The following is a 17,273-nucleotide window of genomic DNA, read 5'->3' as shown; positions in this document are numbered from 1 at the left end:
CATATTTTTAGAGAGTCATTGAGGCCACTTGGACGTCTATCTGTGTCCTCAGGGTCACCTGAGTGGTGCAAATGGGTGTGGAGCCTTCTTGGAACTGCGGAAAGGACGGTGTTGTAGATCATCTCTCTCCAGTCTACAACACAGTTCTTTCAACGGTTCGAAGAAGGCTCCACACCCATTTGCACCAGTCAGGTAAACCTCCAGGTGGCCTCAACGACCCTCTAAAATAATGCAAATGACCAGCTGTCTGCAAGGAATATAAATCCTTCCATTCCCCCACCATCCAAGCAGAGGTGAAGAAGCTTCTGGGATAAGAAGCAAAATGTCTTCAGAGAAAAACAAGAAAGTCCAGTTGCTTCCTGAAAAAGCACCTTTGGGACAACCATGACCTGGATGACTGGGAATCTTCATTTCTGGTAGTGGCTGTTTCTATTCATCTGGAGAGCTTCTGGTTGGAGAAGACTAGCTTTTAGAATCCAAAGAGGTTTTTTTTTTTCTCTTTCTCTCTTGGTATTTCAAGTAGATATCCTCATACATTGTATGTTTTCTTTATTCCAAGTTGCTAAAATTGTGTTGGCTATTATTTTATCTTTCCTCACTATCATCCTCTGGATTTTTATCATGTACCACCATATTTGTCCACACTTATCTGTTCTTTTCCTTCCTTTCTCTGCACCAAATCTTGATTTATTGTTTTCTTAAACTCTGCCAGAGTTTAGCTGTTTAAAAACTGAGAATGAACTGTTGTGGTCCCAGATGATTAGAAAGAGGGAGTAGACTATACATTTTTTTTAAAATAAGGAAGGAAGAAAGATTCTGCGATTTATAGACCTATTCACCTGTCCTTTTGTTTTGTTTTTTTTACTTAAGAGATAGTATATCATCTCAAAACAATTAAATCGTACAGGACCTGCAGGAAAGTGGGGCAGTAAGTAGCAAGGGAGAAACAGAAGGGTTAAGCTGACTTTACAGAAATAAAAAGCATCTAGAGAAATGATACTAAAACCTGAAGGAACATCTTTCTTTTAAAAAACAAAAACAAGTCATGCCTCTGTAAATGACTCCAACCATCTTCTAATTAAATATATCAACACATCTTTCCAAGGCATTTTAAATAATCAGCGTTCTTAATTGTTGATGACAACAGAATCGAAACAAGTTGATTGTTTTGTGGGACTGTATTGGAAAAGAAGAGCTGGTTGACTTTGTTTAAGAATCGAAGTGGTGCCAAGGTAGAAGGAGCTTTCCACATCAATTGAAGAGAAAAGGAGAGTAGAGTAGAATAGAATAGAGTAGCATAGCTTAGAGTACAGTGAATAGAATAGAATAGAATAGAATAGAATAGAATAGAATGGAATGGAATGGAACGGAATAGACTAGACTAGACTAGACTAGAATAGAATAGAATAGAATAATGAATAGAATAAAAAATGAAGACTAGACTAGACTAGACTAGACTAGACTAGAATAGAATAGAATAGAATAGAATAGACCAGTGGTTCTCAACCTTTCTAATGCTGCGACCCCATAATACAGTTCCCCATGTTGTGGTGACCCCCAACCACTTATACATCAGCGGGTGCTAGGGGCGTGACCAAAGAAAAGGGGGAAAAAATGGCGGACAGCCTTGTTTGGCGACCCCCGTGAAATGGCCGTTCGACCCCAAATGGGGTCCCGACCCACAGGTTGAGAACCACTGGAATAGACTAGACTAGACTAGAATAGAATAGAATAATGAGGAATAGAATAAAAAACGAAGACTAGATTAGACTAGAAATAGAATAGAATAGAATAGGATAATGGAATGGAATGGAATGGAATAAAGACTAGACTAGACTAGACTAGACTAGAATAGAATAGAATAGAATAGAATAATGGAATGGAATGGAATGGAATGGAATAAAAAATCTAGACCAGAGTAGACTAGACTGGAGTAGACTAGACTAGACTAGACTAGACTAGACTAGACTAGACTAGACTAGACTAGAATAGAATAGAATAGAATAGAATAGAATAGAATAGAATAATGGAATGGAATGGAATGGAATAAAAAATCTAGACCAGAGTAGACTAGACTAGACTGGAGTAGACTAGACTAGACTAGACTAGACTAGACTAGACTAGAATAGAATAGAATAGAATAGAATAGAATAGAATAATGGAATGGAATGGAATGGAATGGAATGGAATAGAATAGAATAGAATAGAATAGAATAGAATAGAATAGAATAGAATAGAATAGAATAGAATAGAATAAAAAATCTAGACTAGAGTAGACTAGAATAGAATAGAATAGAATAATGGAATGGAATGGAATAGAATAGAATAGAATAGAATAGAATAGAATAGAATAGAATAGAATAGAATAGAATAGAATAGAATAGAAAATCTAGACTAGACTAGACTAGAACAGAACAGAACAGAACAGAATAGAATAGAATATCTACCAGCCTATTGACTCTGTATAGACTCTTCAGGTAGGTCCAAAATATCTTCTTCTTCCAGGCTCTTCCAGAGAGCAGCTATGGAACTCCGACAAAATTTGGAGTTAGTTTAAGGAGATCCATCAGTTTGTGCCCCCCGTGTACTTCAAAGCTTCTTTTTTATTATTATTATTCTGAAGCACTCCACACTCCTGATATCAATTTCCTGCAGTTTTTCAGCAAAAGGGAAAAGCAGGCAGCCAGCCGTAGGGTGGAGAACGTGTTGAAAGTCAGGCTTCCTGTGGACCAAGCTTCAAGCAGCAGGCAAGATCAGATCCCATTAGATAAGCTCTCACGCATCCAAGAAGGCCTGATGGGATAAGCTAGGAAGGAAGCATTGCAGTCACTGCTGTGTTTTAAAAGCAAGCCGTACTTACAGAATCCATGTTTAAACCTTCTTTGTCTCTCCCGCCCCATGTAAATGGGCTGCCCGGCATTCTTTTCCGGATGGGAGGTCTGCTTCCATCTGTCTCTTGTTTTTGCAATGGTCAAATCTGCTATCAAGTTATTTTTTCTCCGACTGTGTGTATGCACTAACTCTCTCCCCGGGGGACTTGGACCAAAAGGCCATCTTCCACGCTGTGGGGCTGTTTTCTGGCTTCAGAAAAAAATGCAACCTCTGAATTCTTAGGAAGAATCTCTCCATCTGGTCTCCATTTTAGGTTGTGTCAGCCAGAGCAAGGAGTGTTATTTCACACATAAAATACCTCTTATTTCCCCCCTTTTGTGCGGGAAAGCACCACCGCGGAGAGTGCTACCACTTCTGTATTCTGTGTCAATCTGAGAAAAGCTTTTTTTTTATTAATATCGTGAGAATTATTGGTAATTTCTGCCACTTTAGAATGAAAGGTGATGCTCAGAACATTTTATTTGATTTGGCACCATGAGAATTCATCAACCAGCAGTGCCATCCAGACTACTACGTATATAGAAAATTTTGAGAAGGTGCTAGTAACACTTCTTCAAAAGGAGCATATAATTGCAGGAATATCCCTTGTGGATAATGAGTGACAACTTTGGAATAATGAAATTTGCAGCTTCTGGAGGCAATGGGGCTCTGTTCCCGGACTGTCAACACGAGATCTCATATCATAAGGAAGAAAGCAGAGAAGAGATGCTTAATAAATCAGTTAAATTTTGTCTATGGCAATATCGTAATTATGGTTTGGAGAAAATGACCTTCTAAATTGTGTGAACTAAAGTGGCGTTCCTTGTTTTCGGATGGAGCTCCTAACTGGAATTTGTGACCTTCCTGAAAACTGTGAAGAGGAGTTTTTACAAAGAAAATAGCTATTAAAATTAGGAGGAGCCATGTTTCACTGGAGATAGAAACCAAGATTGCTTTCATGACAGCACGTCAGAAACGCCAGATAGATAGACAGATAGATAGACAGACAGACAGACAGATAGACAGATAGTTGTTGTTAGTTGCAAAGTCATGTCCAACCCATTGCGACCCCATGGACAATGTTCCTCCAGGCCTTCCTGTCCTCTACCATCTTCTGGAGTCCATTTAAGTTCACGTCTCCTGCTTCAGTGACTCCATCCAGCCACCTCACTCTCTATCATCCCCTTCTTCTCTTGCCCTCCATCTTTCCCAGCATTAGGCTCTTCTCCAGTGAGTCCTTCCTTCTCATTAGGTGGCCAAAGCACTTGAGTTTCAACTTCAGGATCTGGCCTTCTCAAGAGCAGTCGGGGTTGATCTCCTCTAGGACTGACCGGTTTGATCGCCTTGCAGTCCAGGGGACTCACAGGAGTCTTCTCCAGCACCAGAGTTCAAAGGCCTCAATTCTTTGATGCTCAGCCTTTCTTATGGTCCAACTTTCACAGCCATATATTGCAACAGATAGATAGATAGATAGATAGATAGATAGATAGATAGATAGATAGATAGATAGATAGATAGATATGAAATTATAGTAGATAGATGATAGGTAGATGGATGGATGGATGGATGGATGGATGGATGGATGGATGGACGGACATATGTCAAATGCTGGGGAAATCAGGAGATTCAGACAGTTCCAAGGAGTATAAAAATTTATTGAAAGTTTAGGCTCTCTACAAGAATCCGTCCAACTAACAGCCAAGGGAAATGAGCGGGAGATAAAAGAGACATTCAAAGTGGGCAGGAACGCAGGGACTCGTGACTTATGATATGTTTGACCCCTCCTTCGGGCTCGTGCTCCTCCTCCTATCCCGCACCTGCTTCTAAAGCAAACTATTTCTCATGACAATCAGATGAGCAGAAACTGGACTCTCTTCTCCCTTTTGTCAGCCCCATTCTTGCTACATTCACTAATAAAAACGTTGGGTATGAAATATTATTTAAAAGCCGGCGCATGGCCAAGCTTTGCCAAGGTTATCTCCCGACGTCATTTCTAGTCCTTAATGCAGTTCTGCTCCTTGTGTCATCTGTGAGCAGATATGTATTAGCCGGGTGGCGTGCCATCAGCTGTTGACTTTGATTTATTTGCTCTGTAAATTGGGACCAGAGCATTAATGAAAAATGACGTTAATTGTTTTAACAGAGTCCTCTCTTTGTCACATCCTTTGCTTTCCTCTGAGGAATGTTTTGAAACTCCTTACGAGGGGGAAAAAAGAAAACCACTAATCGAAATTGCTCTGATGAGTAAGAATAGTGTCCAGTTTGCGTGGAGAGTGCTTCACTGTCCTTGAGGGGTTGTTGTTTTTTTCCGTTTTTTTTTAAAGTGCAAACACCAAGCTCGCAAACAGATAATCCAAAGGGTTTCTCTAAAAGTCCATGTTATCAAAGAAAAAAAAAGCTAATACAATCCTTAGTTGCATAAACAGAGGCAGAGAATCAAAAGCACGCTTTTTAAATCCTTAGTAAGGCTGCACCTGGAATAAGCTGCATCCAGTTTTGGTCACCACAGTACAAGAAAGATGCCGAGACTTTGGGGAAAAAGTGCAAAGAAGAGCAACTAGGATGATTAAAGGCCTGGGGACTAAAACATATGAAGAACGGTTGCAGGATTTGGGAATGGCCAGTCTAGAGAAAAGAAGGACTAGGGGGGACATGATAGCAGTATTCCAATATTTGAGGGGCTGCCACAAAGAAGAGGGGGGGGGTTGTCAACTTATTTTCCACAGCACCAGAAGGCAGGACAAGAAACAACGGATGGAAACTCATCATGGAGAGAAGCAACCTGGAATTAAGGAGAAACTTCCTGATAGTGAGGACAATTAACCAGTGGAACAGCTTGCCACTAGAAGTTGTGGGTGCTTCATCACTGGAGGTTTTTAAGAAGAGACTCGACAGCCGTTTGTCTGAAACAGCACAGGGTCTCCTTGAGCAGGGGGCTGGACTAGAAGACCTCCAAGGTCCCTTCCAACTCTATTCTGATCGATTGAAAGAAAGCCGACTTAGAAAGAGAAATATTTGATACAATTTTCTACGCGATGGTGGGATATGTTTGTTTCTGACTTCTCGTGACCCAGTGGACATAATGTTATCAGTGTATACAGGTAGTCCTTGACTGACCACAGTTTGTGTAGGGACCATTCCCAGCAGTGAAAAAAAGCAATTTATCACCGTTTCTTTAAGCAAGTGTTGCAGCCTCCCCGTGGTCACGTGATCAAAATTCAGACATGCTTGGCAACTGGCATGTACTTACGACGGTTTCAGAGTCCCCTTCCGATAATTTAATTTAAATTTAACCACTTCAGGGAGTCACTTAACAACTGTGGCAGGCAGGATGTAAAAATGGGGCAAAATTCGACAACTGTCTCGCTTAGCGGTGGAAATTTTGGGCTCAATGGTGGTCACAAATTAAGGACTCCCTGTATTTCTTAGCTCATTCCCGTGTCGTGCGCGATAGTATCTGCTCTCTTTGTATTCTCTAGGTCTCTTTTTTCAATGGCCTCCAATATTTTCCCATGGATCTGGGCTTCCTCAATGACTTTTTACTATGTGTCCAAAGTACGGTACATTTTAGATTAATGTTTAGCACTTCCAGTGGGCAATCTGGTTTTATTTCATCTAGTATTGAATTATTTGTCTTTTTTCAATCTAAGGTAGTCCCAATAATTTTCTCCAGGTTTTTATCCCCCATTTTTTAAAAAAGATTTTTCCAGCTTTCAGTTGGGCAAACTGTAGCCTTGACTGGCCGTATCTTGCTTATCACCCCGATTTCTCTGTATATTAATATTTGTCCAAATTTTAGTCTTTATCTGAATATTAGGCCGCTCTTGGTTTTATGACTACAATCCCCATTTCTGTGAATTTTTGAGCCTAGGAAGATAGATAGATAGATAGATAGATAGATAGATAGATAGATAGATAGATAGATAGATAGATAGATAGATAGATACTATTTCTTCTCCTTCTATCTGCAATGGGTTAGCTTTGCCCATTGGAATACATTTTCTGATAGGGTTTGATAAATAGCTAGATGAAATCTGAAACCCTGCCAAAATGTTCCATTTTAATTGCCTGGAATATACTGGACTGGACTATAAGAATGTATCTTCTGAACTAGAACCAATTAAACGGAAGAGGATTGAGTCTATATATTTCATGTTGGTGTTTTTTATTGTAATGTTTTAATGTTTCTCTTACTTTTACTTGTAAGATGCCCAGAGTTGCCTTGACGTGAGATGGGTGGCATATAAGAAAGAAAGAAAGAAAGAAAGAAAGAAAGAAAGAAAGAAAGAAAGAAAGAAAGAAAGAAAGAGGAAGGAGGAAAGAAAGAAAAAAGGAAGGGAGGAAGAAGAAAGAAAGAAGGAAGGAAGGAAGGAAGAAGAAAGAAAGAATGAAAAAAGAAAGAAAGAAAAAGAAGGAAGGAAGGAAAGAGAAGAAAATAAAGAAAGGAGAGAGAGAGAAAGAACGAAAGAAAGGAAGAAAAAGGAAGGAAAGGGAGAAAGAAAGAAAGAAAGAGGGAGGGAAGGAAGGAGAAAGGAGAATGAAGAAAGAAAGAAAGAAAGAAAGAAAAAGGAAGGAAGGAGGAAAGAAAGAAAAAAGGAAGGGAGGAAGAAGAAAGAAAGAAGGAAGGAAGGAAGGAGAAGAAAGAAAGAATGAAAAAAGAAAGAAATAAAAAGAAGGAAGGAAGGAAAGAAGAAAATAAAGGAGAGAGAGAGAAAGAAAGAGGAAGGAAAAGGAAGGAAAGAAAGAAAGGGAGAAAGAAAGAAAGAAAGAAAGAAAGAAAGAAAGAAAGAAAGAAAGAAAGAAAGAAAGAAAGAAAGAAAGAAAGAAAGACATCAGGCAAAACAAAGTAACTGACCTGAGACATAATTTTCCATGCAAAGACCTGACCTCCACCCAAGTTATTACAGTGCTGTATTTTAACACATATAACCTTGTTGTCTCCTTGTTACTTTATTAACACTTAATAACCACAACTAGCAAAAGAAGGGAAGTTTGCACGTAATCTGACTGGTTTGTTTGTTTGTTTGTTTTGAAAGGGCCTAGTGATGATGATGGCTTGAAATAAGTAAACAAGCATTATGATTGTATTTCTGTTTAATTGTTTCCCGAATTGCTAAAGGATAGATTTAACTGAATAGGAGTTTAATCCAGTTACGATCAATCTTAACTAATCCCTATTGGGAAAATTGTTCATTTTGAGTTTTACGCTGTTTTTAGATGGCATCGCATTATCATCCTAGCTCGAGCCAACATCTGCAGAGATCTTGTCAGCTTGCTTCCTCTTTCAACTTTTGGGGAGAAGTGGATTTGGCTGCCCGCAAACTCTGTTGCATGGACTCTTCAGGGAGCTGGAAGGGACCTTGGAGGTCTTGTAGTCCAGCCCCCTGCTGGACCCTGTGCCGTTTCAGACAAGTGGCTGTCCAGATTCTTCTTAAAAACCTCCAGGGATGAAGCACCTACAACTTCTAGTGACAAGCTGTTCCACTGGTTAATTGTCCTCACTGTTAGGAAGCTTCTCCTTGATTCCATCCATTGCTTCTTGTCCTGCCTTCTGGTGCTTTGGAAAATAAATTGACCCCCTCTTCTTTCTGGCAGCCCCTCAAATATTGGAATATTGGTATCATGTCCCCCCGGTCCTTCTTTCTCTAGTCCAGGGCTTTTCAACCTTTTCACCCATTGTACCACTTTTAGGATATGGCAACATCCGAGTGCCACCAGACGCCTAGCAAGGTGTCAAAAACTTGATGACCAAAAAAAAAAAGGAAAAAAGTGATAAAGTACAGGTAATCCTCGACTTACAACAGTTCGCTTAATGACTGTTCGAAGTCACAATGGCACTGAAAAAAGTGCCCCCCAAGCCACAGCCGAGCAAGACACCTGCCTGCCCACCTGGCGATGCTCTTCCTCCTGTCCGAGGTTTTCATTGTCGTGAGCATTTCTGTTGAGGATTGGCAGTGGGGGTGGGGTGGGGCATGTTTGGTTTTTACTCCCCCCATCTGCTGGGTGGTTGTAGCAGGTTTTGGTCACTTCACAGGACCCTGGGACACTGTGAGCGTCATAAATATGAATCAGTTGCCAAGCATCTGAATGTAAATCACAAGACCCTGGAGAGGCTGCAACATTCCAGCTGATCAGCGCTTCTTCTGGGCTCAGCAGAAGTGCCAGGATCAGTGCTACTTTCCAGCTGATTGGTGCTTCTTTGGGGTTCAGCAGAAGCACCAGGATCAGTGCCGAGCTCCAGCTGGAGCCTGGAACTGATCCTGGTGCTTCCGCTGAGCCCTGACAGCCCTGCAGCTCCAGCCATCTCTCGCTCAGGCTTTGTGCGGTGCTGCCACCGGTTCAGCTCATTCCCCTCCCCCGCTACCCATTTTCTAGGATGGTCACGTACCACCTGCCAGGTGCCAATGTACCACAGGTGGTACCTGTACCACTGGTTGAAAAGCCCTGCTCTAGACTGCCATCCCCAAATCCTGCAACCGTTCTTCGTATGTTTTAATCTCCAGGCCTTTCATCATCCTAGTTGCTCTTCTCTGCCCTTTTTCCCAAAGTCTCAACATCTTTTTTGTAATGTCATGACCAAAAACCGGATGCAGTATTAAGTTTTTCCAAGCTTACCTCATGAATAACGAATACAACAAATCTCTAAAATATAATATACTTTCATTTTTCTACCTCCCCAAAAGATGAATGATAATTGTGATGTATTGTGCTGAAGAATGCGAGGATTGTTTCTATATATATTTTCTGAGGTTTTCGCGGGTGTTTGTATGTAGGTCTTTGGTTGTTCGGGTTTTCTCCCGCGTCAAATTGGAAGTGTCTTGGCGACGTTTTGACGAAGTCTCATTCGTCATCTTCAGGCTGGTATTTTCGGCTTCGTGCTTCTAGGAGCAATGTGTGATCGTAGCTGTTTCTTCCTTAAAAGGAAGAATATGTTTGAAATATATATTTCATTTTACACAAATAAGACGTCTAATGCAGATTAATGTTACAGCCACATCTGATTAGAAATTAATCTTCTTTTAATAATTGCAGCTCAAATCGGATAAAAGCTTACAGTAATTCTGTTTGAACTTTTAAAGCACATCGCTGGGAAGAGTGACTTCAAAGCTAAAAGAATATATTGGTAACAACAGCCCTGCTGCCTTTTTCTCGAGATGCCTAGAAATATAAATCCTATTATTTAGTAATTTTGATGGAGGGGTTTAAGCAGAAATTATTCTGCAAGTATTTTCTCCCTGTAAGGTACATAGTAGCTGTCTAATGTAAGGATAATTGCGACTTCAAATAGTTAAGTTATAAGTGTGTGGAGGTCACCCTATATTTTTAACCTTCCTGGGTTTGCAGATGGCTTACGTGGAATTAATTCGACCAAATGTTAATGTATAAGGCTTTGCGTTCTTGAGTTTCCTGGCCTGAGTCATGTTTCTCTCTCTCTCTCTCTCTCTCTCTCTCTCTCTCTCTCTCTCTCTCTCTCTCTCTCTCTCTCTCTCTCTCTCTTTCTCTCTCCCTCCCTCCCTCCCTCTATTCTCTGCACAAGTAGAAGATAGATGAATGGAGCAAACTTGCTATCATCTGTCTGTCTCTCTGTCTCTCTCTCTCTCTCTCTCTATCTATCTATCTATCTATCTATCTATCATCTATCTGTCTATCTATCTATCTTTCTTTCATCTATCAGTCTATCTTTCATCTATCAGTCTATCTATCAGTCTATCTATCTATCTATCTATCTATCTATCTATCTATCTATCTATCTATCTATCATCTATCAATCAGTCTATCTTTCATCTGTCTGTCTGTCTGTCTGTCAACAAATGTGTGGAGATCACCATACATTTTTAACCTTCCTGGATTTTCAGGTCTGACGATGGCTTGCATGGAATTAATTTGACCAAATGTTAATGCATAAGGCTTTGCGTTCTTGAGTTTCCTGGTCTGAGTCATGTTTCTCTCTCTCTCTCTCTTTCTCCTGTATTCTCCGCACGAGTAGAAGATAGATGAAGAGAACGAAGCAAACTTGCTAGCGGTCCTCACCGAAACGTTGGACAGTATCCCAGTGGACGAAGATGGATTGCCTTCCTTCGATGCCCTGACAGATGGAGATGTGACCAGCCAAAATGAGGCCAGCCCTTCATCAGTGGCTGACAGCACCCCCCCACCTCAGGAGGCCGAAGAGACGTCTCTAGTAAGAATTCTACTTTCCTCCCTTTTCCAAGGAATGGAGTGGCTGTCTGACGGTGCAGAGCACGGGTGTGGGGTCACACTCTGGTTGTGTTCCTCTCCACAACATAAAGAAAGCTGAATCTTAACTGGGAGACACTGAGGGGGAAAGTCTCAGGAAGAGAAAAAATTGGTCTCTTTCTGAAGGAACTCTATAGCACGGATTATTGGATCGTTGTCTCCTCTTCCTTCGATTGTGTTGGGGGGAAAAACAGATATGTCAGGCTCTTAAAGGGACGCAGACCCTGCTGAGTCATTTCCATCAATATATTACATTACATCATTACATCTTCTTATATTATTACCTAAGTTGTTTAGCTGTTAGATCATTACCTTGACAAGAAAGAAATGTTGGATCCATGCTGTCTTAATAATAATAATAATAAAGTTGGAAGAGACCTTGGAGGTCATCAAGTCCAACTCCCTGCTCAGGCAGGTAACCCTATACCATTTCGGACAAATGGCTGTCCAGTTTCTTCTTAAAAACTTCCAGTGTTGGAGCATTCACCGCTTCTGTAGGCAGGTTGTTCCATTGGTTAATTGATCTAACTGTCAGAAAGTTTCTCCTTAGTTCTAGGTTGCTTCTTTCTTTGGTTGCCTTGCTTCTCTCTTTGATTTCTTGCTAGTGATCTGCTGTTGCATTCCTGTACGTTTCCTATTAAGCTGAAATTGCTTAAGTATGGAAGTTGGTTTCAGATTTTGCTGATACGATCAATGTTAACAATTGTCCCACTTACCAACAGAAATTTTGGGTGGTCGTAAATCCAGGACTATCTGTATTCATTTTCAGGCTAGTGCATGTGTTCTCAACAGAGATAGAATATAGCTTCACCTTATGGGAAAAACGTTGGAAAAATTGCTTAGATTCTCTGAGTTGTTTCCAGATCTTTGCTACAGCTTACATAGATCCTGGCAAAGCTAGAGTGAATTTTCTATCCCACTTTCTTACTGTGGCCTATGGACTGCTAAAATAATTGCAGCATGTTAGTTACAAACCTTTAAACAGGGAAAGCCACAATGTCATGTAGCTTTCCTAGATCTGATTCAAAAAACCACTGGATTTCTAGGTGATATTTCATGGGGAAGTTAAACATAAATCATCCAACCCATTAATCTATTATAGATCTGTTGCCTGATTGGACACAAGCTTGCAGTGAATGTCTTTCGGGTAGAAGATTTGTGAAAAGTTATAGAACTACCAAAAAAAAAAAAAAGGTCTCTCTCTCAACCCTGACTTTAGAAAACCCAATTCAGTTGCCCGACAGCTTTATCTTTCAGGCATAATGAAAGCGAGAAGCTCAGTATCTTATAACTGGGACTATCAAGATAAACTTGTAAAATACATCTCCTAAACGATGTTATTCAACCACAAGGAAGATCCTTGCCAATGTCTAGATGTTGGCTCCAGAGTTTTCTTATTAAAATCAGTCGGTCTTCAATTAGGCCTGAATTTCTTAAAGCAGGGGTCTTCAATCTTGGCCCTTTGATGACTTGTGGACTTCAACTCCCAGAATTCCTCAGCCAGGCACGCATGCCTGGCTGAGGAATTCTGGGCGTTGAAGTCCACAAGTCATCAAAGGGCCAAGTTTGAAGACCCCTGCCTTCAAGTTGCATTTGGTCCACTCTTAAGTATGGCTCCAAATCTATGTAGGTTAAGCTTCATAGATCTCTTTATGATAGGCAAATGTTGTCTTAAGGCTGACATGCTTTCTCTAGGAAAACCACCAAGGAAAACTCCAATTTTTCTTTCTGCCTTGGAACATGAGTGACTTTGGATCAAATTATTTTGGGTCGTCACAGAAACATGAGTTAGAAAGATGACTTTAAGTTCAGGTATGGCTCCAGGTTTTGTGGATGCTTGGAATTACACTATGAGTGAACCACGGGACCTTCTTATTAATTTAATTTAACAGAGAAGACCATTAGCTCCTGGATATAATATAGCCTTGTAGGAATGTTGGCTAAACTAAAAATGGTTCACTGATATTATTTTTTAATCTAAATCTTTTCATCGTAGCCTCTTTCTGTCCGTCTTCTTCATCCTTCCTTCCTATTATTGCAGTGGTTCTCAACCTGTGGGTCGGGACCCCATTTGGGGTCGAATGACCATTTCAATGACTAAAAACGCAGTCCGCCATTTCCCCCCCCCTTTTCTTAGCTGTGCTACTCCCTTTTATTCTATTGGCTTTTGAAAGCCAATAGAATAGACTCTCTTGAATAGAGTCTAATTCTATTGGCTTTCAAAAGCCAATAGGAATTGTCCAGACTGTCTCTGCCCTGCTGAGCCCGCCAAAAGTCCCATTCTGCTACGCTTCGGCCGGCACAGGGGGCGGCACCATGCATGCGCAGCGCTCCCGGGCAGGGAAAGTCCTTGACTTACGACCGGTTGGGTAGTCCTCGGTTTACGACCGGTTGGGTAGTCCTTGACTTACGACCGGTTGGGGGCCGCGGCATTAAAAAGGTTGAGAACCACTGTATTATCGGATTCCTGAGCCAAAAAACATCTGCCTTTGCAATGATCAGCTACACAGGTCCTTGGAAATAACCCAAAGAATCATGTTTTGCCAACTTAAATCTTCCTTTTGAGCTATTCTGCCTGGGTTGCAACCAACCACTGGGAAGAGGAGAATGTAAACCTCTTCGTATAGGTAGATGAAATAAAGCGTGCCTTTTGGGAGTCTCTCTGCATACAAAGGCAAGTGCTGATGACCGTGAATTTAACTTGGACACAATCCGCGTTTAAAATTAAATTTTAAAATTAAAACAGGCTTCTCATTTCTGTTATGCGTAAAATGATAAATGGCCTGCAGCATATCTTTTTTAAAATAATAATAATAAGAAGAAAAAAGTTTGGCCTGGAGCTTAGTGCTCATACATCACTTTCCAAGGGTGTAATATAGTTTTGTAATACTTCCACTGCTCGATCTTTTTGACAATTCGATGAAGATTTTTCTTCTCGTTTGAAAAGAACAAAGGAACCTTCTCCTTCAGCCTCAATGGAAAGTGAAGGCAGAAATCCTCGTGCAGCTTGCATTGCGGGTGAAAATGTGAGGAAATTCCAGAAACGGGGAAAAAAGAAAACTTCTAGATTTATAAAAGCCAATCAATTAATCATCTGCCCTCTTTGTTACTGCAGTTGGATTCTGTCTTCTCTGTTTAGCACAGGGGTCTTCAAACTTGGCCCTTTGATGACTTGTGGACTTCAACTTCCAGAATTCCTCAGCCAGGCACGCGTGCCTGGCTGAGGAATTCTGGGAGTTGAAGTCCACAAGTCATCAAAGGGCCAAGTTTGAAGACCCCTAGTCTGGATCCAAGCCTGCAGTTTCATCAAAATGGCCGACTGAGGACTTCTGGGAGTTGTAGTCCGCAAGTCATCAAAGGGCCAAGTTTGAAGACCCCTAGTCTGGATCTAAGCCTGCAGTTTCATCAAAATGGCCGACTGAGGACTTCTGGGAGTTGAAGTCCGCAAGTCATCAAAGGGCCAAGTTTGAAGACCCCTAGTCTGGATCCAAGCCTGCAGTTTCATCAAAATGGCCGACTGAGGACTTCTGGGAGTTGAAGTCCACAAGTCATCAAAGGGCCAAGTTTGAAGACCCCTGCCTTAGCACAATTCCAGCCTCTGGGGATGGAGAAAAGTCCCAAGTGCAAGATGAACAATTTTGGTAGCTGCTCCATATTGTAGGCTTCTTCTTAATCTGTGATCTACTAAGGCCCCCGTATCTTTCTTGTAAGTACTCTTGCTAAGCCAAGCAACATAACTCTAGTATCTGCAGGTCTGGTTTTTCTTGCCTAAGCGCAGAACCTTACATTTCTCATCATTGAACAACATTTTATTGGGTAGGGCCGGTGTTCAAGTTTGTCAAGATCCTGCATGTTCTCAGCCTCTCCAAGATTTATGTCGTCCACAAATTTCGGGAGCATACTTTCTATTCCTTCATCTAAGAAACAAGAATGCCTAACCTCTTGTTTTCCTCTTCCCAACCTTCTCCTTTCCCAACCGCCAAAAACTTCCTTCTCGTATTTCTTGCAGCTTAAGAAGCTCTTGCTAGCTCCAGCCAACATCCAGCTAAACTACAATGAATGCAGCGGCCTGGGCACGCACAATCATGCAAACTCCAATCACAGGATCAAAACAAGCCCTGTGGTGGTCAAGGTAGGGGTGTTCACACAGATCACTAAGCCAGGGTGGGTGGCATATCGGCTTAAAGATGTGGAGAGAAGAAGGAACACTGGAGATGTTGGTTTCTTTTCCAGCTGAAATTCCCGTGCTTAGTCTGTATTTACTGTGGGGGAGGACGTAATGGCTTAGCGCAGTGGTGGCGAACCTATGGCACGCGTGCCAGAGGCGCCACTCGGAGCCCTCTCTGTGGGCACACGCGCCGTCGCCCCAGCCCGCCTCCCCCTGTGGCCCCCTCGTCACCAGCAGCCCCCCTGGAGGAGAGTCGCCCCCGGGCATGGCCCACACGGAGCAGCACAGCTAAGGACATAGCTGGTCAGCAGGGACAAGACTCCACCTTCGCACCCCATGGTGTGCAGATGATCTGCGGGGTGTGGGCAGAGGGTGTGGCTGCCATGGTGCTGCAGGGTTGCCTGGGCGATCTGCGCTGTGGCCCTGTGGGTGGGCGGGGCAGGGGGCAGAGCAGACAGGGCGGGAGGCAGAGCAGGGGTGGGGGCGGGCTTTGGGCACTCGGTCTCTAAAAGGTTCGCCATCACTGGCTTAGCGGTTAAAGAAGCTGAGATTGTTAGCTGGAAAGCTGACAGGCCAGGTTCGAGACCCGAGCAGCACGCGATGGGGTGAGCTCCTGTTCCTTGCTCCAGCTCATGCCTGCCTGGCAGTTCGAAAGCACGCAAATGCGAGTAGATGAATAGGTATCACTTCATTGGGAAGGTAACAGCGCTCTGTGCGCCTCAGCATATAGTCCTGCTGCAGTGTTTAGTCTGCATTTAAACTATACTAAATAGCTTTGCCTCTTCCTTAGGCTAAGAAAAGGGACAATGGAGAAGTGGCAGAGGGGGGAAGGATGTCTAATAGGAGTCAAAGAGATTGATATTCTATATCTTAATGTCCTTTGTTTTTTTTTTCTTGGCAAAGGGTACTGCCATTTTTACAGCCCCCACTTCTTCTTTTTTCCTACATGCAGAGTGGCTGCCCTTAAAATATTAGTGATAGACCTTGTTTGATATACAGGCCCGGTTTGCTCCTCCGCCAGCTACCCGGTTTAAAAGAAGATTATTTCTAGCACCTTGGAAGACAACTCTGGGACGGCCATTAATTGCCTGAGATGCTGGCAGCGGTTAATTTTGTTAGCGGCCCGTATTAAAATTTGTCTTGCCATTCACTGTAACCGAAAACAGAGCGTGTAGGAGTACTTAAGAGAGTTGTGAACGGGTTGTGAGGCTTGAGCAATCAGCGTCAAATTAAGCTTCAAACCCGTCCTCTCTCTCTCTTTTTTGTTTCTTCCCTGTTGGTGGTGAAGGAACTAACTATAGGACCTTAAGCAGTCTAGAGTGCTGCCTAGCAGCATTGAAACATAAAGAGAACTGGAGGAAAAAGCCACGACAATGTCATTTAGGAATTTTAATATCATTTTGTCTTTACTCTGCAAACAATTATTCACGGTTCATAGATCGGGCGGCTTAGACTCAACCCCTCGCTGCTAATCTCTCTGTCTCTCTCTTTTTTTTTTCTTTTAAAAAAAGCAACACCCGGTATCCATTCTGATAAGGTTTAGCTCCCTAATTTCACCCTTTTTCTCTCTCTCCCCCCCCCGGTTTCGCTTGTGACTCGTTTCCTAAGACCGAGAATCCATGGAGCAATAAAGTGAAGAGCATCTGCCAGGCGCAAAAGCCACAGAGACGCCCATGCTCAGAACTTCTCAAGTACCTGACCACCGGTGATGACCCCGGTCAGGCCAAACAGACGGAAAACAGGAACAGCAACAGGGACAAATATTCTTCTAAAAAGAAGGCACTGTTGCACTCTCAGACGCACCACTTGCAAGGTAGGTGATGAATGGAAAGTATTTTAGGGGGGGCGGGGGGTCTCGTTTGTCAGAGTGGCACATAGTCAACCCTGGAGGGTGTGGTGAAGTGTGAATGTGAAGAGAGGTGAACGGAGTCTCCGGGAGAGGATTTCTCGGCTGCTCAGACCTACCATTCCAACCTGATGCGTTTACAGATATTGG

General features: G+C 42.3%; 1 protein-coding gene across 2 annotated transcripts in view; it reads left to right on the top strand.

The window, feature by feature from the left end:
- PPARGC1A (PPARG coactivator 1 alpha) overlaps positions 1-17,273 on the top strand; it is a 100,580-nt gene that overhangs the window by 46,732 nt on the left and 36,575 nt on the right. Inside the window, exons 3-5 of one of the 2 annotated variants that reach the window (XM_039335911.1) lie at positions 10,859-11,053; positions 15,119-15,241; positions 16,886-17,090. In XM_039335911.1, the coding sequence (XP_039191845.1) occupies positions 10,859-11,053; positions 15,119-15,241; positions 16,886-17,090 (523 nt within the window). The remainder of the gene's footprint in view (positions 1-10,858; positions 11,054-15,118; positions 15,242-16,885; positions 17,091-17,273) is intronic. The other variant, XM_039335912.1, reaches the window with a different exon arrangement.

Source organism: Crotalus tigris, unplaced genomic scaffold (genome assembly GCF_016545835.1).
Source record: "Crotalus tigris isolate CLP2741 ecotype Arizona unplaced genomic scaffold, ASM1654583v1 scf7180000017663.5292952, whole genome shotgun sequence".
NCBI lineage: Eukaryota > Metazoa > Chordata > Lepidosauria > Squamata > Viperidae > Crotalus > Crotalus tigris.
Note: the sequence above shows the minus strand (reverse complement) of the source record. Positions and strands in the feature narration are given on the sequence as shown.